Here is an 18,161-nt window from a genome sequence, read left to right as displayed (position 1 = left end):
ACATGAGGTCAGGAGTTTGAGACCAGCCTGGCCAACATGGAGAAATCCTGTCTCTACTAAAAATACAAAAATTAGCCAGGGGTGGTGGCACATGCCTGTAATCCCAGCTACTCGGGAAGCTGAGGCAGGAGAATCGCTTGAACCTGGGAGGCAGAGGCTGCAGTGAGCCGAGATAACAAGGATGGGTGAGAAAACCAAAATGGAGTAAAAACTTAATTCAACAAATATATCTGGATTTCAAATGAATCATGCCCACACAGGGCAGGGGATGGGAGGTGCCTTGAAGTAATTGTAGTAAGTCAGGTCAACCTTAGTCATATGATTGTGACTGTGTCAGTGAAAGACACAGAGAACTCCCAGTACGAACTGCAGAGGGTGAGTCCCCAGTACTGAACGACAGAAGGCGAGTGTGTTCCCAGTACTGCAATGCGGAGGGTGAGTCCCAGTACTGAACGACAGAAGGCGAGTGTGTTCCCAGTACTGCAATGCGGAGGGTGAGTCCCAGTACTGAACGACAGAAGGCGAGTGTGTTCCCAGTACTGCAATGCGGAGGGTGAGTCCCAGTACTGAACGACAGAAGGCGAGTGTGTTCCCAGTACTGCAATGCGGAGGGTGAGTCCCAGTACTGAACGACAGAAGGCGAGTGTGTTCCCAGTACTGCAATGCGGAGGGTGAGTGTGTTTTCACAGCGTACAGTTAGCAACACTGAAGCTCCCTGTTGTGCATTCCAGGACTGAGCAAGGAAACACACTGTGGAAATGGGTGGGAGTCCGATTCTCCCACTGTTGAAGGAGGAATTTACAAATATGGGAAGAAGGAAAGTGAGACCACGCACTGGGTGCTGGAGAACCGGGGCTATCAGACTGAACTCATGATTGCTTTCTATTGTTTTAAATGTAACAAAACAAAAAATAAAAACCAAAACACCCACCTTGACTGAGCTAAAATTTATATACCATAAAATTCACCCCTGGGTCAGGCGAGGTGGCACATGACTGTAATCCCAGCACTTAGGGAGGCTGAGGTGGGTAAATGGCTTGAGCCCCGGAGTTCAAGACCAGCCTGGCCAACAGAGTGAGACCCCGTCACTACCAAAAAATACAAAAACTAGCTGGGCATAGTGGTGCACACCTGTAGTTCCAGCTACTGGGGAAGCTGAGGTGGGAGAATCGCTTGAGCCCAGTAGGTTGAGGCTGCAGCAAGCTGTGATCATATCACTGCACTCCAGCCTGGGTGACAGAGTGAGACCCTGTCTCAAAACAAAACAAAACAAAACAAAACAAAACACCCCTGTGTGTAAAAGTTCAATGGCTCTCAGTAAAGCCACAGAACTGTGCAGTCATCCCCACCATACAGCTCGGAACACCTCCACCATCCCCCAAATGTTCCCTGTCCTGGGCACCATCACTCCACCGCAGGCCCCGGGGACTTCTCTTCTGCTTTCCCTTACGTATTTGGCTTTTCTACATTTCCTGGAGGTAAATCATCATAGGTAGAATCATACAGCATGAGCTCTTCTGTGTCTGGTTTCTTTCACTTTGTATAATGTTTTCGAGGTTCGTGCTGATGTAACTTATATTAGTAGCTTGTCTGTCTTTGTTGCTGAATAGTATTCTTTCGTATGGCTGTACCACACTCGTTTGTATATTGATCCATTGATTTGGGTTTGTCCCTATTTTTAGCTATTATGAGTAATAACGCTATAAACATTCACATACATGTTTTGTGTGAACATAAATTTTAATTTCTCTTAGCCAGATATATAGGAATAGATTATATAATATCCTATTGGCTTTAGGAAGTTGGAATGATTAGCGTGAAGGTAGTGAATATGCGTGTGTATCCACAGTCTTCTGAGAAGCTGGGCTCTACATTTATGTTTTCTCTAATAAGAGTAAGAATACTGGCCGGGCCTGGTGGCTCAAGCCTGTAATCCCAGCACTTTGGGAGGCTGAGACGGGCGGATCACAAGGTCAGGAGATCGAGACCATCCTGGCTAACACGGTGAAACCCCGTCTCTACTAAAAAAATACAAAAAACTAGCCGGGCGAGGTGGCGGACGCCTGTAGTCCCAGCTACTCGGGAGGCTGAGGCAGGAGAATGGCGTGAACCCAGGAGGTGGAGCTTGCAGTGAGCTGAGATCCGGCCACTGCACTCCAGCCTGGGCGACACAGCAAGACTCCGTCTCAAAAAAAAAAAAAACAAAAAAAAACCAAACAAAAAAAAGAATACTAGTGATATACATCTATAAATTCTGAATTCAGGCCGGGCCTGGTGGCTCATGTCTGTAATCCCAGCAATTGGTGAGGCCAAGGCGGGTGGATCGTCTGAGGTTAGGAGTTCAAGACTGGCCTGGCCAGTGTGGCAAAACCCTGTCTCTACTAAAAATAAAAATAAAATAAAAATAAAAAAAATAAATTAGCGGGCCTGGTGGCGGGCACCTGTAGTCCCAGCTATCTGCGAGGCTCAGGCAGGAGAATTGCTTGAACCTGGGAGGTGGAGACTGCAGTGAGCCAAGATTGCACCACTGCACTCCAGCCTGGGTGACAGAGCGAGACTCTGTCTCTAAATAAATAAATAAATATAAATTATGAGCTGTGACTCATAAGTCAGAAGATGATTTGGGGCAAAATTCAAGGCTCTGTGTTCATGAATTCTTTGCTAATTATGTGAAATTCTAATGTACTTGATGATTCCTTGAGCCTTCTGTAGGAAAATAAAAAATTTTGGCTGGTACTGGGTAAAAAGAGAAAAGTAGTCTCTGACTTCCAGCAGCCGCGTGGAAAACTAGCTGGCCTTGGTGCTGTGACAGCTGGCCTAGCACCCCAGCAGTCCTGGCTTTCCTGTTGAACATAAATGATTTCAGAGAATGTCAAGGTCGGGCACGGTGGCTCAGGCCTGTAATCCTAGCACTTTGTATAATGCTTTACTTTGTATAATGTTTTCAAGGTTCATGCTGATGTAACTTATATTAGCAGCTTGTCTATCTTTATTGCTGAATAGCATTCCATCGTATTGCTGTCCTACACTTGTTTGGTACTGAGGCTGAGGTGGGCAGATCACGAGGTCAGGAGTTAGAGACCAGCCTGGCCAACATAGTGAAACACCGTCTCTATCAAAAATACAAAAAACTTAGCCAGGCCTGGTGGCGGGTACCTGTAATCCCAGCTACTCGGGGAGACCGAGGCAGGAGAATCTCTTGAACCTGGGAGGTGGAGGTTGCAGTGAGCGAGATGGCGCCACTGCACTCCAGCCTGGGCGACAGTGCGAGACTCAATCTTAAAAAAAAAAAAAAAAAAAAAAGGCCAAAATCAGATAAGGCTACATTAACCCATGACTGACGAAGACAAAAACAAGACCACTGCAAAATCATGTCTGAATCCAGGCAAAATATGAACACTGACGAGGCCACAAAAACACCAAACATCCTACTCTCCTGGTTAGCAGGAGTGACGGCTGCTTCCTTAGCAACTGCAGCCGAGGACTGGTGCTCGTCTGCTCTCACTATAAATGAAACTTAAGACACCCAACCACAGGCCGGGCGCAGTGGCTCAAGCCTGTAATCCCAGCACTTTGGGAGGCCGAGACGGGCGGATCACGAGGTCAGGAAATCGAGACCATCCTGGCTAACACGGTGAAACCCCGTCTCTACTAAAAAATACAAAAAACTAGCCGGGCGAGGTGGCGGGCGCCTGTAGTCCCAGCTACTCGGGAGGCTGAGGCAGAAGAATGGTCTAAACCCGGGAGGCGGAGCTTGCAGTGAGCTGAGATCCGGCCACTGCACCCCAGCCTGGGCGACAGAGCAAGACTCTGTCTCAAAAAAAAAAAAAAAAAAAAAAAAAGACACCCAACCACAGAATTACTCCGGCTTTGTGACAGCATCCAATGCTAAGCAAAGCCCCCCTTTCTCAAGCCCTCCCCCAAATTCCCGATACAAAACCGAATCCTATTCGTGTTTCCTAACACCTCCTTAGCAGAGGCCCCTCCAATGCTAAGCAAAGCCCCCCTTTCTCAAGCCCTCCCCCAAATTCCCGACACAAAACCGAATCCTATTCGTGTTTCCTAACACCTCCTTAGCAGAGGCCCCTCCAATGCTAAGCAAAGCCCCCCTTTCTCAAGCCCTCCCCCAAATTCCCGACACAAAACCGAGTCCTATTCGTGTTTCCTAACACCTCCTTAGCAGAGGCCCCACAGTTGCTCAGGGTGCGTTTCTTCCTCCCTACAATGAGTACCTTGCTCAATCCCAGCAATTGGAGTTTGGAATTATCAAGATCAAAACATTAGGCAAATCATTTGGCTGGCACACTGCAGATCTTGGTATGACCATGTATGTTAGACTGGAAAGGAACATTGAATAGTATAAAGTGAAAGACAACTTGTAGCTTATATGAACATCAAGAAAACTATAAAACTTGAAAGATCAAAACGGGAGTTAGGATATTTAGAGATTTTTATGAATATGTGAAACACCTGAGTTCTGATCATCCTAGAAATGTAAAAGCAGGAGGCAGTGGGCAGTTCAGTTAGCAGTTATTTCTGTGCGATTATGTACTGGGTTATTGTGGATGGATAACTCCAGATGGTAGCTAAATAAGTCCATTTAAATAATTTTGGAGATTGAGCTGTTGAGTCTTTCCATCATTGAAAGGTAGAATAGCACCTTCTCTCTTCTAGTAGCTGAAAGCCATCTGCTTTTGTAAACTTAATCCTCAAACTGAAAACAAGCTGAAACTCTTGACCCAAACTATCAGAGAACCAACAGACAGCAGAGTGAGAGATGATGAGTAAACTGTGGAAAATGCATACAGACTGCAGATCTCACTAGAAATCTTTGAATTTTATTAAGTAATTGTATGGGTTATATTAATGTTGAATTGTTAGGCTGCATGTGGTGGCTCACGCCTGTAATCCCAGCACTTTGGGAGGCTGAGGTGGGTGGATAGCTTGAGCTTAGGAGTTCGAGACCAGCCTGGGCAACAGGGTGAAACCCCCCTCCACAAAAAATACAAAAAATTAGCTGGGCCTCATGGCATACACCTGTAATCCCAGGTACTTGGGAAGCTGGGATGGGAGGATCGCCTGAGCCTGGGGAGGCTGAGGCCACAGTGAGCAGTGATCATGCCACTGCCCTCCAGCCTGGGCAACAGAGCAAGACCCTGTCTCAAAAATATACATATATTGATTTTTTGTTTTTTGAGATAAAGTCTCACTCTGTTGCCCAGGCTGGAGTGCAGTGGTGCCATCCTGGCTCACTGCAACCTCTGCCTCCCAGGTTCAAGCGATTCTCATGCCTCAGCTTCCCAAGTAGCTGGGATTACAGGCGTCCACCACCAGGTCTGGCTAATTTTTCTATTTATAGTAGAGATAGGGCTTCACTATGTTGGCCAGGCTGATTTCCTGACCTCAAGGGATTCACCCACCCTGGGTGGGGTGGATGATCCCAAAGTGCTGGGATTACAGGTGTGAGCCACTGAGGCCCGCCTGAATACAGGTGTGAGCCACTGCAGCCTGCCTGAATTGTTATTTTGAATGTATTCTCTCATAGTGTCAGATAAAGCAAGTTAATTGTATTTTTGTGTTTAGGAATCAAGGTTTTTATTACAGGAGAAAAGGAGATGCTATGATAGAATCGAGGATTTCAGAAGGAATCGTTCTGTTAGAAGTGGATCGAGAATGTCAATGTGAACTTGTATCTTTTATGAAAACATTATTTTAAATGCATCTTTTTAAGCTCTGTCCGCTGAAATGGCTTACAAGGATCCCCACGATGCTTCCTGCTGCCAAAATTCTGGTCTCCAATACTATTTTTCAAAAAAAAAAAAACTATCAGCATTTTTAGAAGAAAAGGCTCATTCTATGTCTCAGGCAGAAAATTACAAGAGGAGCCTGGAATATCTTGTGCCAGAAAACAAGAAGATGTCCAGACATTCATGGAGATGACAAGACTTGGCTGCTTATCTAAGAGGGGCCCCTCCTGGTCACAATTGAGATAATTTGAGGATCAAAGGAGAAATACTGGCTGAGCTTGATTGATGTATAGCAAATCTGCAATGTCACATGTCCATAATGATACATAAAAGAGTTAACAAAGTGTTCTAAAAGTAAGTGGATTGGATAGATGGTATTTCTGTTCGTTGTCAATTATGTTGGTATTATCGACTCACTTATTGTTTGGTTAAATAATAAAGAAGCTAGTACTAGTAAAACTAGTGGAAAAAAAAAAGTAACGATTAGTAGGCATTTCGTAACATGAAATTAGTAGAATCATCCTCTAAGTTGTGATTATGATCCTGAAACTACCTATTAAAACACATGTGCAACCTTTATCAACTTCTATCAGGTTCTAAGTTTTAAAAATCACATTTCTTAGGATCTCATGAGGCTCAAAGCTAGAGTTAGAAAGGAAAAGCATTTATGTATATTAACAGCACATTAACAGTGTAAGAAGAAAAACTCACATAATCATATTAGTTCGCAGAAACAATGCATTTGACATACTCCAACATCCATGATTAAAAAAAAAAAACCCTCAGAAATAGGAATAGAGGGAACTTCCTGAATTTGATTAAAAATATCTGCAAAAAACCTAGAGCTAATATTATACTTAATGGTGAAAGACTGAATCTGTTTTCCCCTAAGATGGGGAACAAGGCACGGATGTCCTTGCTCACCACTCCTATTCAACAAAGGACTGGAAACCAGAAATAACTTTAATTTTTTTTCTCAATTGACAGGTTCACAGAGAAAGAGCTTTACTGGATGAACTTTTAGATTACTACTTTTATAGAGCAGCAGAGATAAAAGCCAGGCTGAAAAGTGCATGTGGGGTAAGGAAATGGATCTAGTTCGACAAGGGGCCTCAGAATGACCGCCCAGATGAGACTGTAGACGCAGCTGTAGTTTCCTTTCTATTAGGAAGAAATTTCAAGTTATCCTTAATTTTCCAAGGAGATAGTCACTTGCCTTTTAAAAAACATTATTAGAGAAGCATGGGGCGGGAGCATACCTAGCATTAAAAATGTGAGATGAATACCACCTCTGCTTAGTAAAGGTGGTTGGGAATCCTGAGAGGGCACCTAGTGTAATGTTTCTGCATTTTTCACAGTGCCTGGCCCACGGCTGAAAGTAACTCTTGCCTGACATTTGACAGAAGAGGAAACTGAAGCTCAGATTAAATTACCTGTCCACACCGGGATCATTCCGGCACGAGTTTCTCCCTGTCTGGAATGCTCTTCCCCAGGCGATAGACCCTGTGGCTCTTCCGTGTTCCAGGATTCCGGACTTCTTAAAGCATAAATAATCCCTCCCCAACCTCTCATTTTACTGTTATGTAAGTTATTACAATGTCATTATATAGTCATACTGTTTATGTAATGTCTTCTCCACTAAACTGTAAGCTCCATGAGGGCAAGAGTTCAGTCTGTTCTACTTAATAATTAGCACCTAGTACAGTACTAGCATAGAGCAAAGGCCTCATAATTTTTTTAAATTTATTTTTTGACAGGGTCTTGGTCTGTCGCCCAGGCTGGAGTGCAGTGGTGCAACCTCCGCTCACTGCAGCCTCGACCTCTAGCTCCAGCAATCCTCCCGCCTCGGCCTCCGGAGTAGCTGGGCCTGCAGGCGCGTGACACCATGACCGGCTAATTTATGTATTTATTTTGGTGGACATGGGGTCTCGCCATGTTGCCCAAGCTGGTTCCTGAGCTCAAGTGATCCTCCTGCTTCGGCCTCCCAAAGTGCTGGGATTACAGGCGTGAGCCTCAGCGCCCAGCCAAGTTAGCCTTTTTTAATCGTCCTGTCTCCGGAGGTTGCCGAAGTTGGTTTTCTTCGGCCTCCTTCTCTCGTCCAGACCCAGGGCTGGGACGAGGCCAGCTCCCGCCTGCAACATGCATCGAAGATAGGAATCTTGGGAGCCGGCACCGGAACGCTCGGAAACGGCACCAAAGTACGAAACCTACGGCGGAAAAGCGTTACCAAGACACTCGTCCCCGGAGCCGCTTCCTGGGACTGTCTAGCCTTCTACCGCTTCTCAGTGATGTTCCGGTTTCCGCCCTTCTCCTCGCGCTGTTTACGCCTCTTCCCTTCCGCCGCCAGAGTTTGACGTGCTCTCGCGAGATTTGGGCCTCTTCCTAAGCCGGCGCTCGGCGAGGTAGGTTGGCGGCCCGTTCTTGGGCCGAACTTTTCTTCTTGCGTTGAGGAAAACGCCTTTTGGAGTCAGGCTCTGGAGTGGCGGGCCTTGCTCACCGGGTGGGGATACAGCCGATTACCCGCCCCGTGTCCTCCGATGGCTTCTGCGGGGCGAGCGGGGCCTGGCCGGGGGGTGCGGGCGGGAGGGCGAGCCGGCGGCGCCCGCAGCCCGGCCGCGTAACGCTGACCGCTGTGCCTTCAGTTCTCCCAGGAGAAGACCATGTTCAGTTCGAGCGCCAAGATCGTGAAGCCCAATGGCGAGAAGCCGGACGAGTTCGAGTCCGGCATCTCCCAGGTGACAGGGTTTCCTTGGCGTCTGGGGCGGGTGGAGGCGCCCCGCCTGGGAGGGAAGGCGGTCGCGTGTGTGCTGGGCCCGGGCTGCTGGGACGCGCGCTGAGGGTCGGCCCTGCTGTGCGTTGCTTCTCAGGCTCTTCTGGAGCTGGAGATGAACTCGGACCTCAAGGCTCAGCTCAGGGAGCTGAATATTACGGCAGCCAAGGTAAGCTGGCGCCCCTCGGCTGGGAGGGAGGTGCGGCGCGTCTCAGCGCGCAGTGTCTGGGAGGGTTGTTAGATGACCCGGGTTACGGTTGAGGACGACTTGCCGCCTGGCTGCCTAACCTGAACTCAGGTTCCGCCGTGCTGTTTGCCAGTGATATCCCCAGGTGCGGGAGTGGGGTTGCAGGTACTCTGCAGTTGAAGCTGTGCACGTGCGGTGGGTGGAGAAACGTGGAGTAGAGAGGGCCTGGGCCGGTTTCGGACCTTACTTGCCCTTAATTAGTTATAAATACAGCGAAGAGCTATGGGGAGCTCCCAGGATGCAGACTTCTCTACACTTAGCCCGGAGTTGCCGCATGCGGGGGTGCAGAAGTGGCAGTGATTAGCTTCCTGGCCTGGACAGTCTCCGTTCCTGGAATAAGGAAATGTGAATGTTGGAGAGAGATGAGGACATCTCCGAAGGGTGCATATATCATTAACTCAAAACTATTATTAGTTTGTAATGCAGCTATGGTGTTAGTGATAAGGTTTTCTTAGTCTCTAATTTGACCACAACATTTACTTTTTTGCTTTCTGAAGCAATTAACAAATAGATTTTTTTTTTTTTAGGAAATTGAAGTTGGTGGTGGTCGGAAAGCTATCATAATCTTTGTTCCTGTTCCTCAACTGAAATCTTTCCAGAAAATCCAAGTCCGGCTAGTACGCGAGTTGGAGAAAAAGTTCAGTGGGAAGCATGTTGTCTTTATCGCTCAGGTATCTGTTCTGTTGCAGCACGTTTCTGTTTGTGAATTTTGCTAAAATTGCTTGTATTTAGACCGCATTGGTAGTTGGAGTCATGAAAACAATCCTTTTAGGAATCCAAATGGGCAGAAAGAAGTACAGGCGGAGCGTGGTGGCTCACGCCTGTAATCCCAGCACTGGGAGGTGGAGGTGGTTGGATCACTCAGTGACCTGGGCAACATGGTGAGACCCTGTCTACAAAAAATAGAAAAATAAGAAGTTTTTAAAAGACGAAGTGCACTCTTTAGGAGCCGAAACAAATCTGTGAAGTGACAGACTGCTGTGTTTTGAGTTACGAAAATGATTTCCCAGATTTAAAATTCTACAAGTCTAGTGGGTTGCTTACAGAGATGATCAAACTAAGAAATCTGTTACAGTTCGGATCTGGCATTGGTGCAAACTGAAGTCTTTGGGGAATGAAGTGCCAGGATTGATCAGGAATAAAAGTAGTATTCTGGGTCAGTAGGCATGGGGAAAGGCGTGTCTGGGAGGTTTTTTTTCCGCTGGCATATTGGTAGAGGCTGTGGATTCTGAATGAATGAGTCAAGAATCAGCAAGTAACTCCATGGAACGGTTTCCTCAGGATCTGAGTTGTTTAGCTTTCTTGAACTTTGAACTTACCCTGCCATTCTTGCTTTTAAAGCAGTATGACAGTTTTAGTTTTTTGTCAATTTAAGGTCTTTTTTCATTTTGTTGCATGATAATTTTTACCTTACAGAGGAGAATTCTGCCTAAGCCAACTCGAAAAAGCCGTACAAAAAATAAACAGAAGCGTCCCAGGAGGTGAGTATTTTAGTAGTTTCAGAAACGTGTGTACTCCTCTTATTAACAGCTCTTAATTTGTGTAAGTTATAGCTTATAGAAACAGATGTTCAAGTGGGAATTTTTGAGTAGCAGTATTTGCTTTCCTCTATAGTTGCACATGGTATGTTTTAGAATTCTAGATGTAAAACATACATGTATTCACGTAGCCATTGTATGTCTAGTAGGTCAGTGCTGTCACAAGATGAGATGATTTCCTCCGATTATGTGTGCACAGGATAGGAATGATGAGACGGAAATCATTACTTTAATTCTGTGTGATAAAGCCTGCTAGACATAGTTGACGTGAGCTTGGATTTATCTTTGATTTTTATTTTTGCTGTGGATTGGAAGTAAAAAATGTAGGTGGATTTGGGTGATAACATCACAGGTTAAAATATCATTGCAGCTGATGCTGATGGAAAATGATTTATGAACTTGATTGACTTACAGGTTATCTGGCATAAACTGAAATATTGGTAGTTGTCTTCTTAAACTAGATCTTTTGGTATTTTGTTAGTCTCTGATTAGTACGTTGTTCTATAAATGTGAACTATTAAATCCCTGTGGACTTTTACCTAGGGATGAGTTTAAGAAAAAAAATTCTAGTTATGCCTATACCCTGTGAAATGTATAATTTGTATTGTTATCCTTAGTGGATGAGAAAACTGATTCAAGGCTGGGATAATTTGCTCATTGTAGCTAATACTAGTAATCCTAAGTTTTTTTTTTTTTTTTTTTTTTTTTTTTGGTGACAGTGTTGCTCTGTCGCCCAGGCTAGAGTGCAGTGGCCGGATCTCAGCTCACTGCAAGCTCCACCTCCCGGGTTCACGCCGTTCTCCTGCCTCAGCCTCCCGAGTAGCTGGGACTACAGGCGCCCACCACCAAGCCCGGCTAATTTTTTGTATTAGAGACGGGGTTTCACCATGTTAGCCAGGGTGGTCTTGAACTCCTGACCTCGTGATCCACCTGCCTCGGCCTCCCAAAGTGCTGGGATTACAGGTGTGAGCCACCGTGGGCGGCATTTTCTTTTGTTTTTTTAAACTCAGCCTTGTTTTGAAAACCACTAGGAAATAGTGTTGGGAATCTAGCAATGTGTTATCGTATTGAACTGTGGTATGTGGAAAGGTAGGTGCCAGGTTTTGTAGAACTTGAATTCTATGGCTTAGTACTTTGAAAAACTTTTATGGACAGAGCGGCATAAGAATTTAGGATTTTTTTTTCCCTAAATCATGACACTTAAAGAGGGTTTTGGAAACTCAGTTCTGAGAACCTGAGTTAGGAAACGAGTATAAAAACAGTCGCTTTGCTTTCCACACAGCCAAAGGACTGTTCCTCAAACCCATAGCTTTAATTCCCCTCAGTACAAACGTCTGTTTTCCAAGTTTTCTCAGACAGTGGCTTCAGTGTTTCTAGTGGGGCCTAGTCTGTTGAAAGCCTTCCCTCGTCCGCACTAAGCCTAGCTGGTAGGTCATAGTGATTCCACTTTTTCCAATCCGGCTTCCTGCTTTCCGATTTATTTTCCCTATTCGGTAGAGCTGTCTTTGTCTAACTCAGGTTAAATGCTGAAATTGATACAGTTTTGGGGTATAGCAGGGTTTTTCCTCTGAAGTGCTCCAGTCCCTGTGGTTTGTGATGATTGAGTTGTTCCTTTGCTCCCCATTTTAAGAGTTTGTAGATAACTTTGGAATCTAATTTCCATATTTGGGTGCTTTCCTAGTATTGTAAGAATATGCTTAATGAATGAGTCGCAGTGAACAATCCATTTGTCTTGATTTGCTTTCTGAAAGGTGATGAGGGTTTTGGGAAATGGACTTTCTTCAAGTTTTTGCCCTTTGTGGCTGTGAACAGATGTTGGGAGTAAAGTTGAGAGCCACCAGAAGATGTTAACTGTGTATATGGGCGCTGCCAGATAGGAAATCCAAATGAGTAGACTATAGTGTCATTGTTAGCTACAGTGGGGTGAGACCTAGACAGATAACCGTATACAAGGCAGCTCCATAAATGCCGAAACAAAGAGCTGTCTCTTGACTTACTCCTGATGTCTCATGGTACATGGTAGCTGCCCCAAAAGCTTGCAATTAATTGAAACTTCTCATTTGTTGGGTGGCAGGTAGGTAGGTTTTGAACTTGATAGTGATACTCAGATGAGGAGCAAGATTCCACTGGCAGTTTTCGTGATGCTGATGGGTTAGAAATTGAAGACCCACATGTGCGGGGAGGGGCAGCTATCCTAGAGCTGGTGATAGAACAGTGCCTGGGGGCGGAAGATTGCCTCATTTGATCCTAGAGAACAAGGAGTTTGGAAGATATCTTGGAGGTCTAGGAGAGCTCTTGAAGAGTCTTTTATGTAAATTATGTGATTATATCAATTTTTTAGAAAGATTATCTTGACATTGGAAGGGGGTGGTTTTGGAGATGAGCAAGAATGTTAAGGTTATTGTAGTGAATTAGTTGAGAAATGATACAAGTGAAAATAAAGATGTATAAAAGACATCACTACTCACATTCCCTAGAGATGGTCACTTACTGCCTTGGTGAGTTTGTCGTTTACCCCAGAGTAACATTTAAAATTGACGGAGCTTTTGAAATAAGTCAATAAGCTATTACCGTATTCTAGGTAGGCAAAGGCTTTAGTGTGGTACGTGAAATATAACAAGCTTGTTTGAAAATGAGTGTTAATTTGACTTGAGGAACCTGGGTTTTACATTTTCATTTTGACTTGAGGTGCCTTCTGGAGTTGAGAGGGCAGGCATTCTGTGTTGCTTACCTTTTTAACTATTCTTTCAGCCGTACTCTGACAGCTGTGCATGATGCCATCCTTGAGGACTTGGTCTTCCCAAGCGAAATTGTGGGCAAGAGAATCCGCGTGAAACTAGATGGCAGCCGGCTCATAAAAGTTCATTTGGACAAAGCACAGCAGAACAATGTGGAACACAAGGTAATAGGTCGACATTTATCATGGACAGGTTCAGCCACAGTGAGAGTAGATTTTAGAGTTACCAGTCTCCATGTGCCACCAGAGCAATGACTGTAGTAAACTCAGGACTAGTTCTTTTACCCGCACTTCAGCCTGCTCTGCTTTGGATTATGTGTCACGTTTTAAATGGAGAATTTAAAGAATTGAACACTTGAAATTCTCTGTACCTTTTGGAAGTAGGCTCATTCGGTAGTCTTTTAGTTAGGCTGTATATTCTTGGTGAGTTAGGGGTGGATGGTGATAGATCAGTGTCTTGGGGGGACATAACCATGTGGGTGACTGGTGGGGTCCCCTGGTGGTTTCCCGGTGCATTGGTGTAGAGTCCTGTCCCACAACATTGGAGAGGAGCTTGTCCATGGTTATAAGACTGCTACGGACATGTCGTGCATATTCCTTATCTTCTCAGTACTTAGTTGCTGAGGAGAAAGACCATACAGGGCACAATTTCATGAAACTATTAGGTTTTAAGCTGAGTGTGTATTTCAGAGTAGGTTTTAAGCTGAGTGTGTATTTCAGAGTTTTGTGATGAATTCTTTCTTTTCTTGTAGGTTGAAACTTTTTCTGGTGTCTATAAGAAGCTCACAGGCAAGGATGTTAATTTTGAATTCCCAGAGTTTCAATTGTAAACAAAAGTGACTAAATAAAATATATATTCACAGTACTCTGTTTCAGTTATGTTTTTCAAAATTCCGGATTCATGGATGCGCAGCTGTCTTCACTATCAGTGGCGTCCTGTGTTGGGCCGGAGGGTTTCAGCAGGAGGGGTGTGTGCGCCAGCAAGCTTGATGCCTGTGAGGCTCCGCTTGTGTTCAGGGGTACAAGTGTCATCACATGATGCTGCAGAAGTAGCTGAATATTAGCACTTTTGCATGGTTCAAACTAAAAATATACCTGGTACTTTTTTTTTTATTGTGATATATGTAAAATTTACCATAGTACCCATTTTTAAGTTTACAGCTCAGTAGCCTTAAGTATGTCTACAAAGTTGGGAAACAGAACTCTGAAACTTTTTCATTCATCTTGTAGAACTGAAATTATCCATTAAACCAACACCTCCACTTCCCATTCCGTCAGATTTGTTGAATTTTTTATACATAAATTCATGTTAGGTGTTAAGTGGACTTTCACAAGCTAAATGTAAGAGTCTGATTAGCCGGGCGCCGTGGCTCAAGCCTGTAATCCCAGCACTTTGGGAGGCCGAGACGGGTGGATCACGAGGTCAGGAGATCGAGACCATCCTGGCTAACACGATGAAACCCCGTCTGTACTAAGAAATACAAAAAAAAAAAAAAAAAAAAAATCTGATTAATAGGTTTAGTAGATGCTAAGTGGTGTGTAAACTTGGGTAGTCCATTTCCCCACTTCCTTCGTTTTCCAGTTCGTCAAATGAAGGCCCTGGGGGAATGAAAGCCCCGAGGTGAGGACCCTGGTGTGGTGTCTGGTGACTGTAGTTGGACCAGGTCTTTGTAGAGTAGAGCAGATGTCTTATTAGAGAATTAGTTCCTCCGTTTTGGCTTTATGCCAAATTGCTTACAGTTATTAATAAGCCTTAACATTACCTTGTAAAATTTAACCTTCCTGCTTTTACAGGGTGACGAGATAATCTTACTGAACAGTCCCCCAAATAATACGTTTTACATCAAATTACTCCTGCAGGTAGACTAATTCCGGGAGGCCTCCGAGGCAACACAATAGTATTTTCCCATTTTGCAGATGAGGGTCAGGCCTCGTAGGAGTAGAACTGTCAGGCTCCCGACGCGGAACTCACATGGTAGGGCAGGCGCACTGGATGTTTTCAAAGCTTTGGCAGCTGCTCTTGACCATACTTGGCTGAGGCCTTTGTGGGTGAGCGAGTAGTGAGGAAGGTGAAGAAGGTGCCCGTTAAGCAGTTATCAAGGCTGGCCCTTTATCCTCAGTAGTCCATAGGTCCCTCCCCCATTTCCGCATTTCTGCTGTCTCCCCTCCCGCCCCCGCTCCCCATCCCCCGGACAGGGATTGTCTTGGTTTCTCTGGAATGAGTTGTTTACTTAGGCTTAGGGTGCTGCAAACCTATTCTCACCCTTCTCCAGCATGGAGCCCCCGTTCTCTCCCCATCCCCCCGTTTCCTAGCTATCTGTGTTTAGTGGCTTTTTGGGAGGCTTCATCTCTGTCATCTCAAACATTTAGTGTATTGGAATTCACAGATTCACTGGTTTGGGAAACAAGATTTACACAGGCTGTCCTAGAATGTTACGCATTTTCCTTTTAAAAAGTGTTCTGGGCGAGGTCTGGTGGCTCACTCAACGCCCGTAATCCCAGCACTTGGCGAAGCTGAGGCGGGCGGATCACCTGAGGTCAGGAGTTTGAGACCAGCCTGGCCAACATGGGAAAACCCCGTCCCTATTAAAAATTCAAAAATTACTCGGGAGGCTGAGGAGAATTGCTTGAGCCCAGGAGATGGGAGTTTGCAGTGAGCCGAGGTGTCGCCACTGCACTCCAGCCTGGGTGATACGAGCGAGACTTCATATAAAAAAAAAAATTTTTTTTTTAAATTTCTTGATTTTCCTCCAATACCAGTGGCTCTCAGTAGCATACCTAGTAGACATTAAAAAACCATCTCCAGGAAAAGAGGAAACTTTATGTGAGAAAACAGTTGTGTTTTGAAATCAGTGTAAGGAATGAGCTTATTTTCAGATGTCCATTGGGAAATGCTTCCATTTTAGGTGAAAGTTACATTGACCTGTAAGGTATCAGTAACATAAAAACTCAGAATATCCTTACCTATTTAAGATGCTTAGGAAGACTCTCAGTTGGCTTTGAATCTATTTGTTTTTTTTTTGTTTCTTTGTCTGTTTTTTTTTTGAGACGCCGCCGAGGCTGGAGTGCAGTGGCCAGATCTCAGCTCACTGCAAGCTCCGCCTCCCGGGTTCACGCCATTCTCCTGCCTCAGCCTCCCTAGTAGCTGGGACTACAGGCGCCCGCCACCTCGCCCGGCTAGTTTTTTGTATTTTTTAGTAGAGACGGGGTTTCACTGTGTCAGCCAGGATGGTCTCGATCTCCTGACCTTGTGATCCGCCCGCCTCGGCCTCCCAAAGTGCTGGGATTACAGGCTTGAGCCACCGCGCCCGGCCTGAATCTATTTGTTAATAATCCCTTCTAATTACTTGGCAAGAACAAAGACGACCAGAATACCAAGAAAGATGGAAAGTTTTGGTCGATTTTTCAGCAAAAACTTCACATTTGCTAGATAGGAAGCACAGCCAAAGATTGGGGGACTGTTCAGATGCTTCTGTCCACGTCTATCTTTGCAAGGGGTCTTAAAAAAAAAAACCCTCGTAGTGGAAGTTTTCTGTCATACTCAAAAGTGTAACAGAATCAGTAGTGGGGCTCTGTCCTATCACCCAGCTTGAGCAGGTACTGATATGTTACTAATCTTGTTTCATCTATTCTCACCCTTTATTTGCTGGAGATTTTTGAAGCAAATTCTAAACATACCACTTAAGAACCTTTTAGCTGTGATAATTATTAAAATCAAGTGCCAAACTTAAAACTAGATTTGAAATTGTTATAGCAAAGTATAACAATCATTGCTTTCACTAAAATTAATACCTTGGTGAACAAAAAGACTTAGATATCATTCCTATTGTTACTTATTTAAAACTTATGTGTTTTTATAACATACATACCCTATTAGTACTGTGGTGCACTCTGTATTAACTACACATTGGAGGTACTCAAAAGTTTTAGTTGGGGTGCACAATAGAAGAGTTTGGGGCCTAGTGTGCTAAACACGCACAATTTTCATCTGTAAACTTTGTCAAGAAAGCTTAAGTATATCTTTTTTTTTTTGTCAAGACAGCTTAAATATATAGAATATTTTTGAAAGGTAAATACAAACTTTTTCATGATTGTGTTGAACAACGATTAGATAGTCAGCCTGCAGGCATGTGTATGCATTTGCTATGGGAAGTAATGGTGGTTTTAAAAAATCCTCCTTTTCCCTTCTAGTTACATTAGTCCAGCCTTTGTGATTCATACAACATAGTAAAGGAACCAGAGAAGGTATACAAAGTCACACAGTTCTTTAGTACAGCATCTTGAATGTTTTCAGGCACTGAGATGATACTAGATCCGTAAAGCGGGTATTAGACTTGATATTTATTAAAGTGTATAGCAGGACACTGCAACTACAGCCTAGTGAAAGAGACATTACAATGACGAGATGGGCCTGGTTCCTAAGATTCCTGTTACTGCTAGATGAGCTGTTGGAAATGCTTCAACGCCATTGAATTTTCACACTATAATCAATAGCGGCAACAGTGGGTGAGTGACTGTAATGAAGTTTAGTCTGAATGCCTCTAGCAATCACATTTTACTCAAAATGCTATACAGATCAAATCAGGGCTGTGCTCTGTAATAACACTTAATGAGGCCACCATTAAAGTTAGTGTGCTGTTAATTGTCTGCATCTAAAATGGCCTAAGCTTCTCTTGAAAGTAGAGTGAATCACTCCTTACTCAACTTTTAGATCATCATCTGACAGAACTCCCTTACCATTCTGCCAGTTTTATTCCCAACTGTGTTCTCTGGCACGCTGCAAGCTTGTGACAGTACCTGACCGTTCCACTCAGGGACCCTGAAAGCAGCGCTGACCACGTCGTAACCTGACATGGCTAAGTCTTCGCCTAAAGCTCTTGGGGAGTTTGATGTGGTGGGTGGGGAGTCACTGCCCGTGTTTGGTTGTGGCCTGAAGATGAGCTGCATCCTTCCTCCCTGGACCTCAGGTTTCCCACTGGGAAATGAAAGGGCTAGCCTGGGCTAGCTGAGTCTGAGGGTCCCTCTAATTCTGAAAGTCACTGACTAAGTAATGTAAGTTTAAAGAATCCACAAATGTAGACAAGTTATCAGAGTATTTAGCACTTAGTAAAGATGAATGAAT

General features: G+C 44.5%; 2 protein-coding genes across 3 annotated transcripts in view; one reads left to right on the top strand and one right to left on the bottom strand.

Annotated features, from left to right (window-relative positions):
- The window catches only part of EIPR1 (EARP complex and GARP complex interacting protein 1), a 608,423-nt gene that overhangs the window by 388,457 nt on the left and 201,805 nt on the right, over positions 1-18,161 (bottom strand). The gene's annotated exons all lie outside the window — the stretch shown is intronic.
- RPS7 (ribosomal protein S7) lies at positions 8,124-13,904 on the top strand. Of its 2 annotated transcripts, XM_015111622.2 has the most exons (7): positions 8,124-8,149; positions 8,390-8,482; positions 8,615-8,686; positions 9,292-9,435; positions 10,181-10,245; positions 13,054-13,204; positions 13,792-13,904. In XM_015111622.2, the coding sequence occupies exons 2-7, from the start codon at positions 8,408-8,410 to the stop codon at positions 13,867-13,869; spliced, it is 585 nt and encodes a 194-aa protein (XP_014967108.1). In that variant the 5' UTR covers positions 8,124-8,149; positions 8,390-8,407; the 3' UTR covers positions 13,870-13,904.

The sequence above is a fragment of the Macaca mulatta genome, chromosome 13, assembly GCF_049350105.2.
Source record: "Macaca mulatta isolate MMU2019108-1 chromosome 13, T2T-MMU8v2.0, whole genome shotgun sequence".
Classification (NCBI taxonomy): Eukaryota; Metazoa; Chordata; class Mammalia; order Primates; family Cercopithecidae; genus Macaca; species Macaca mulatta.
This window is presented reverse-complemented; position numbering and strand designations above follow the sequence as displayed.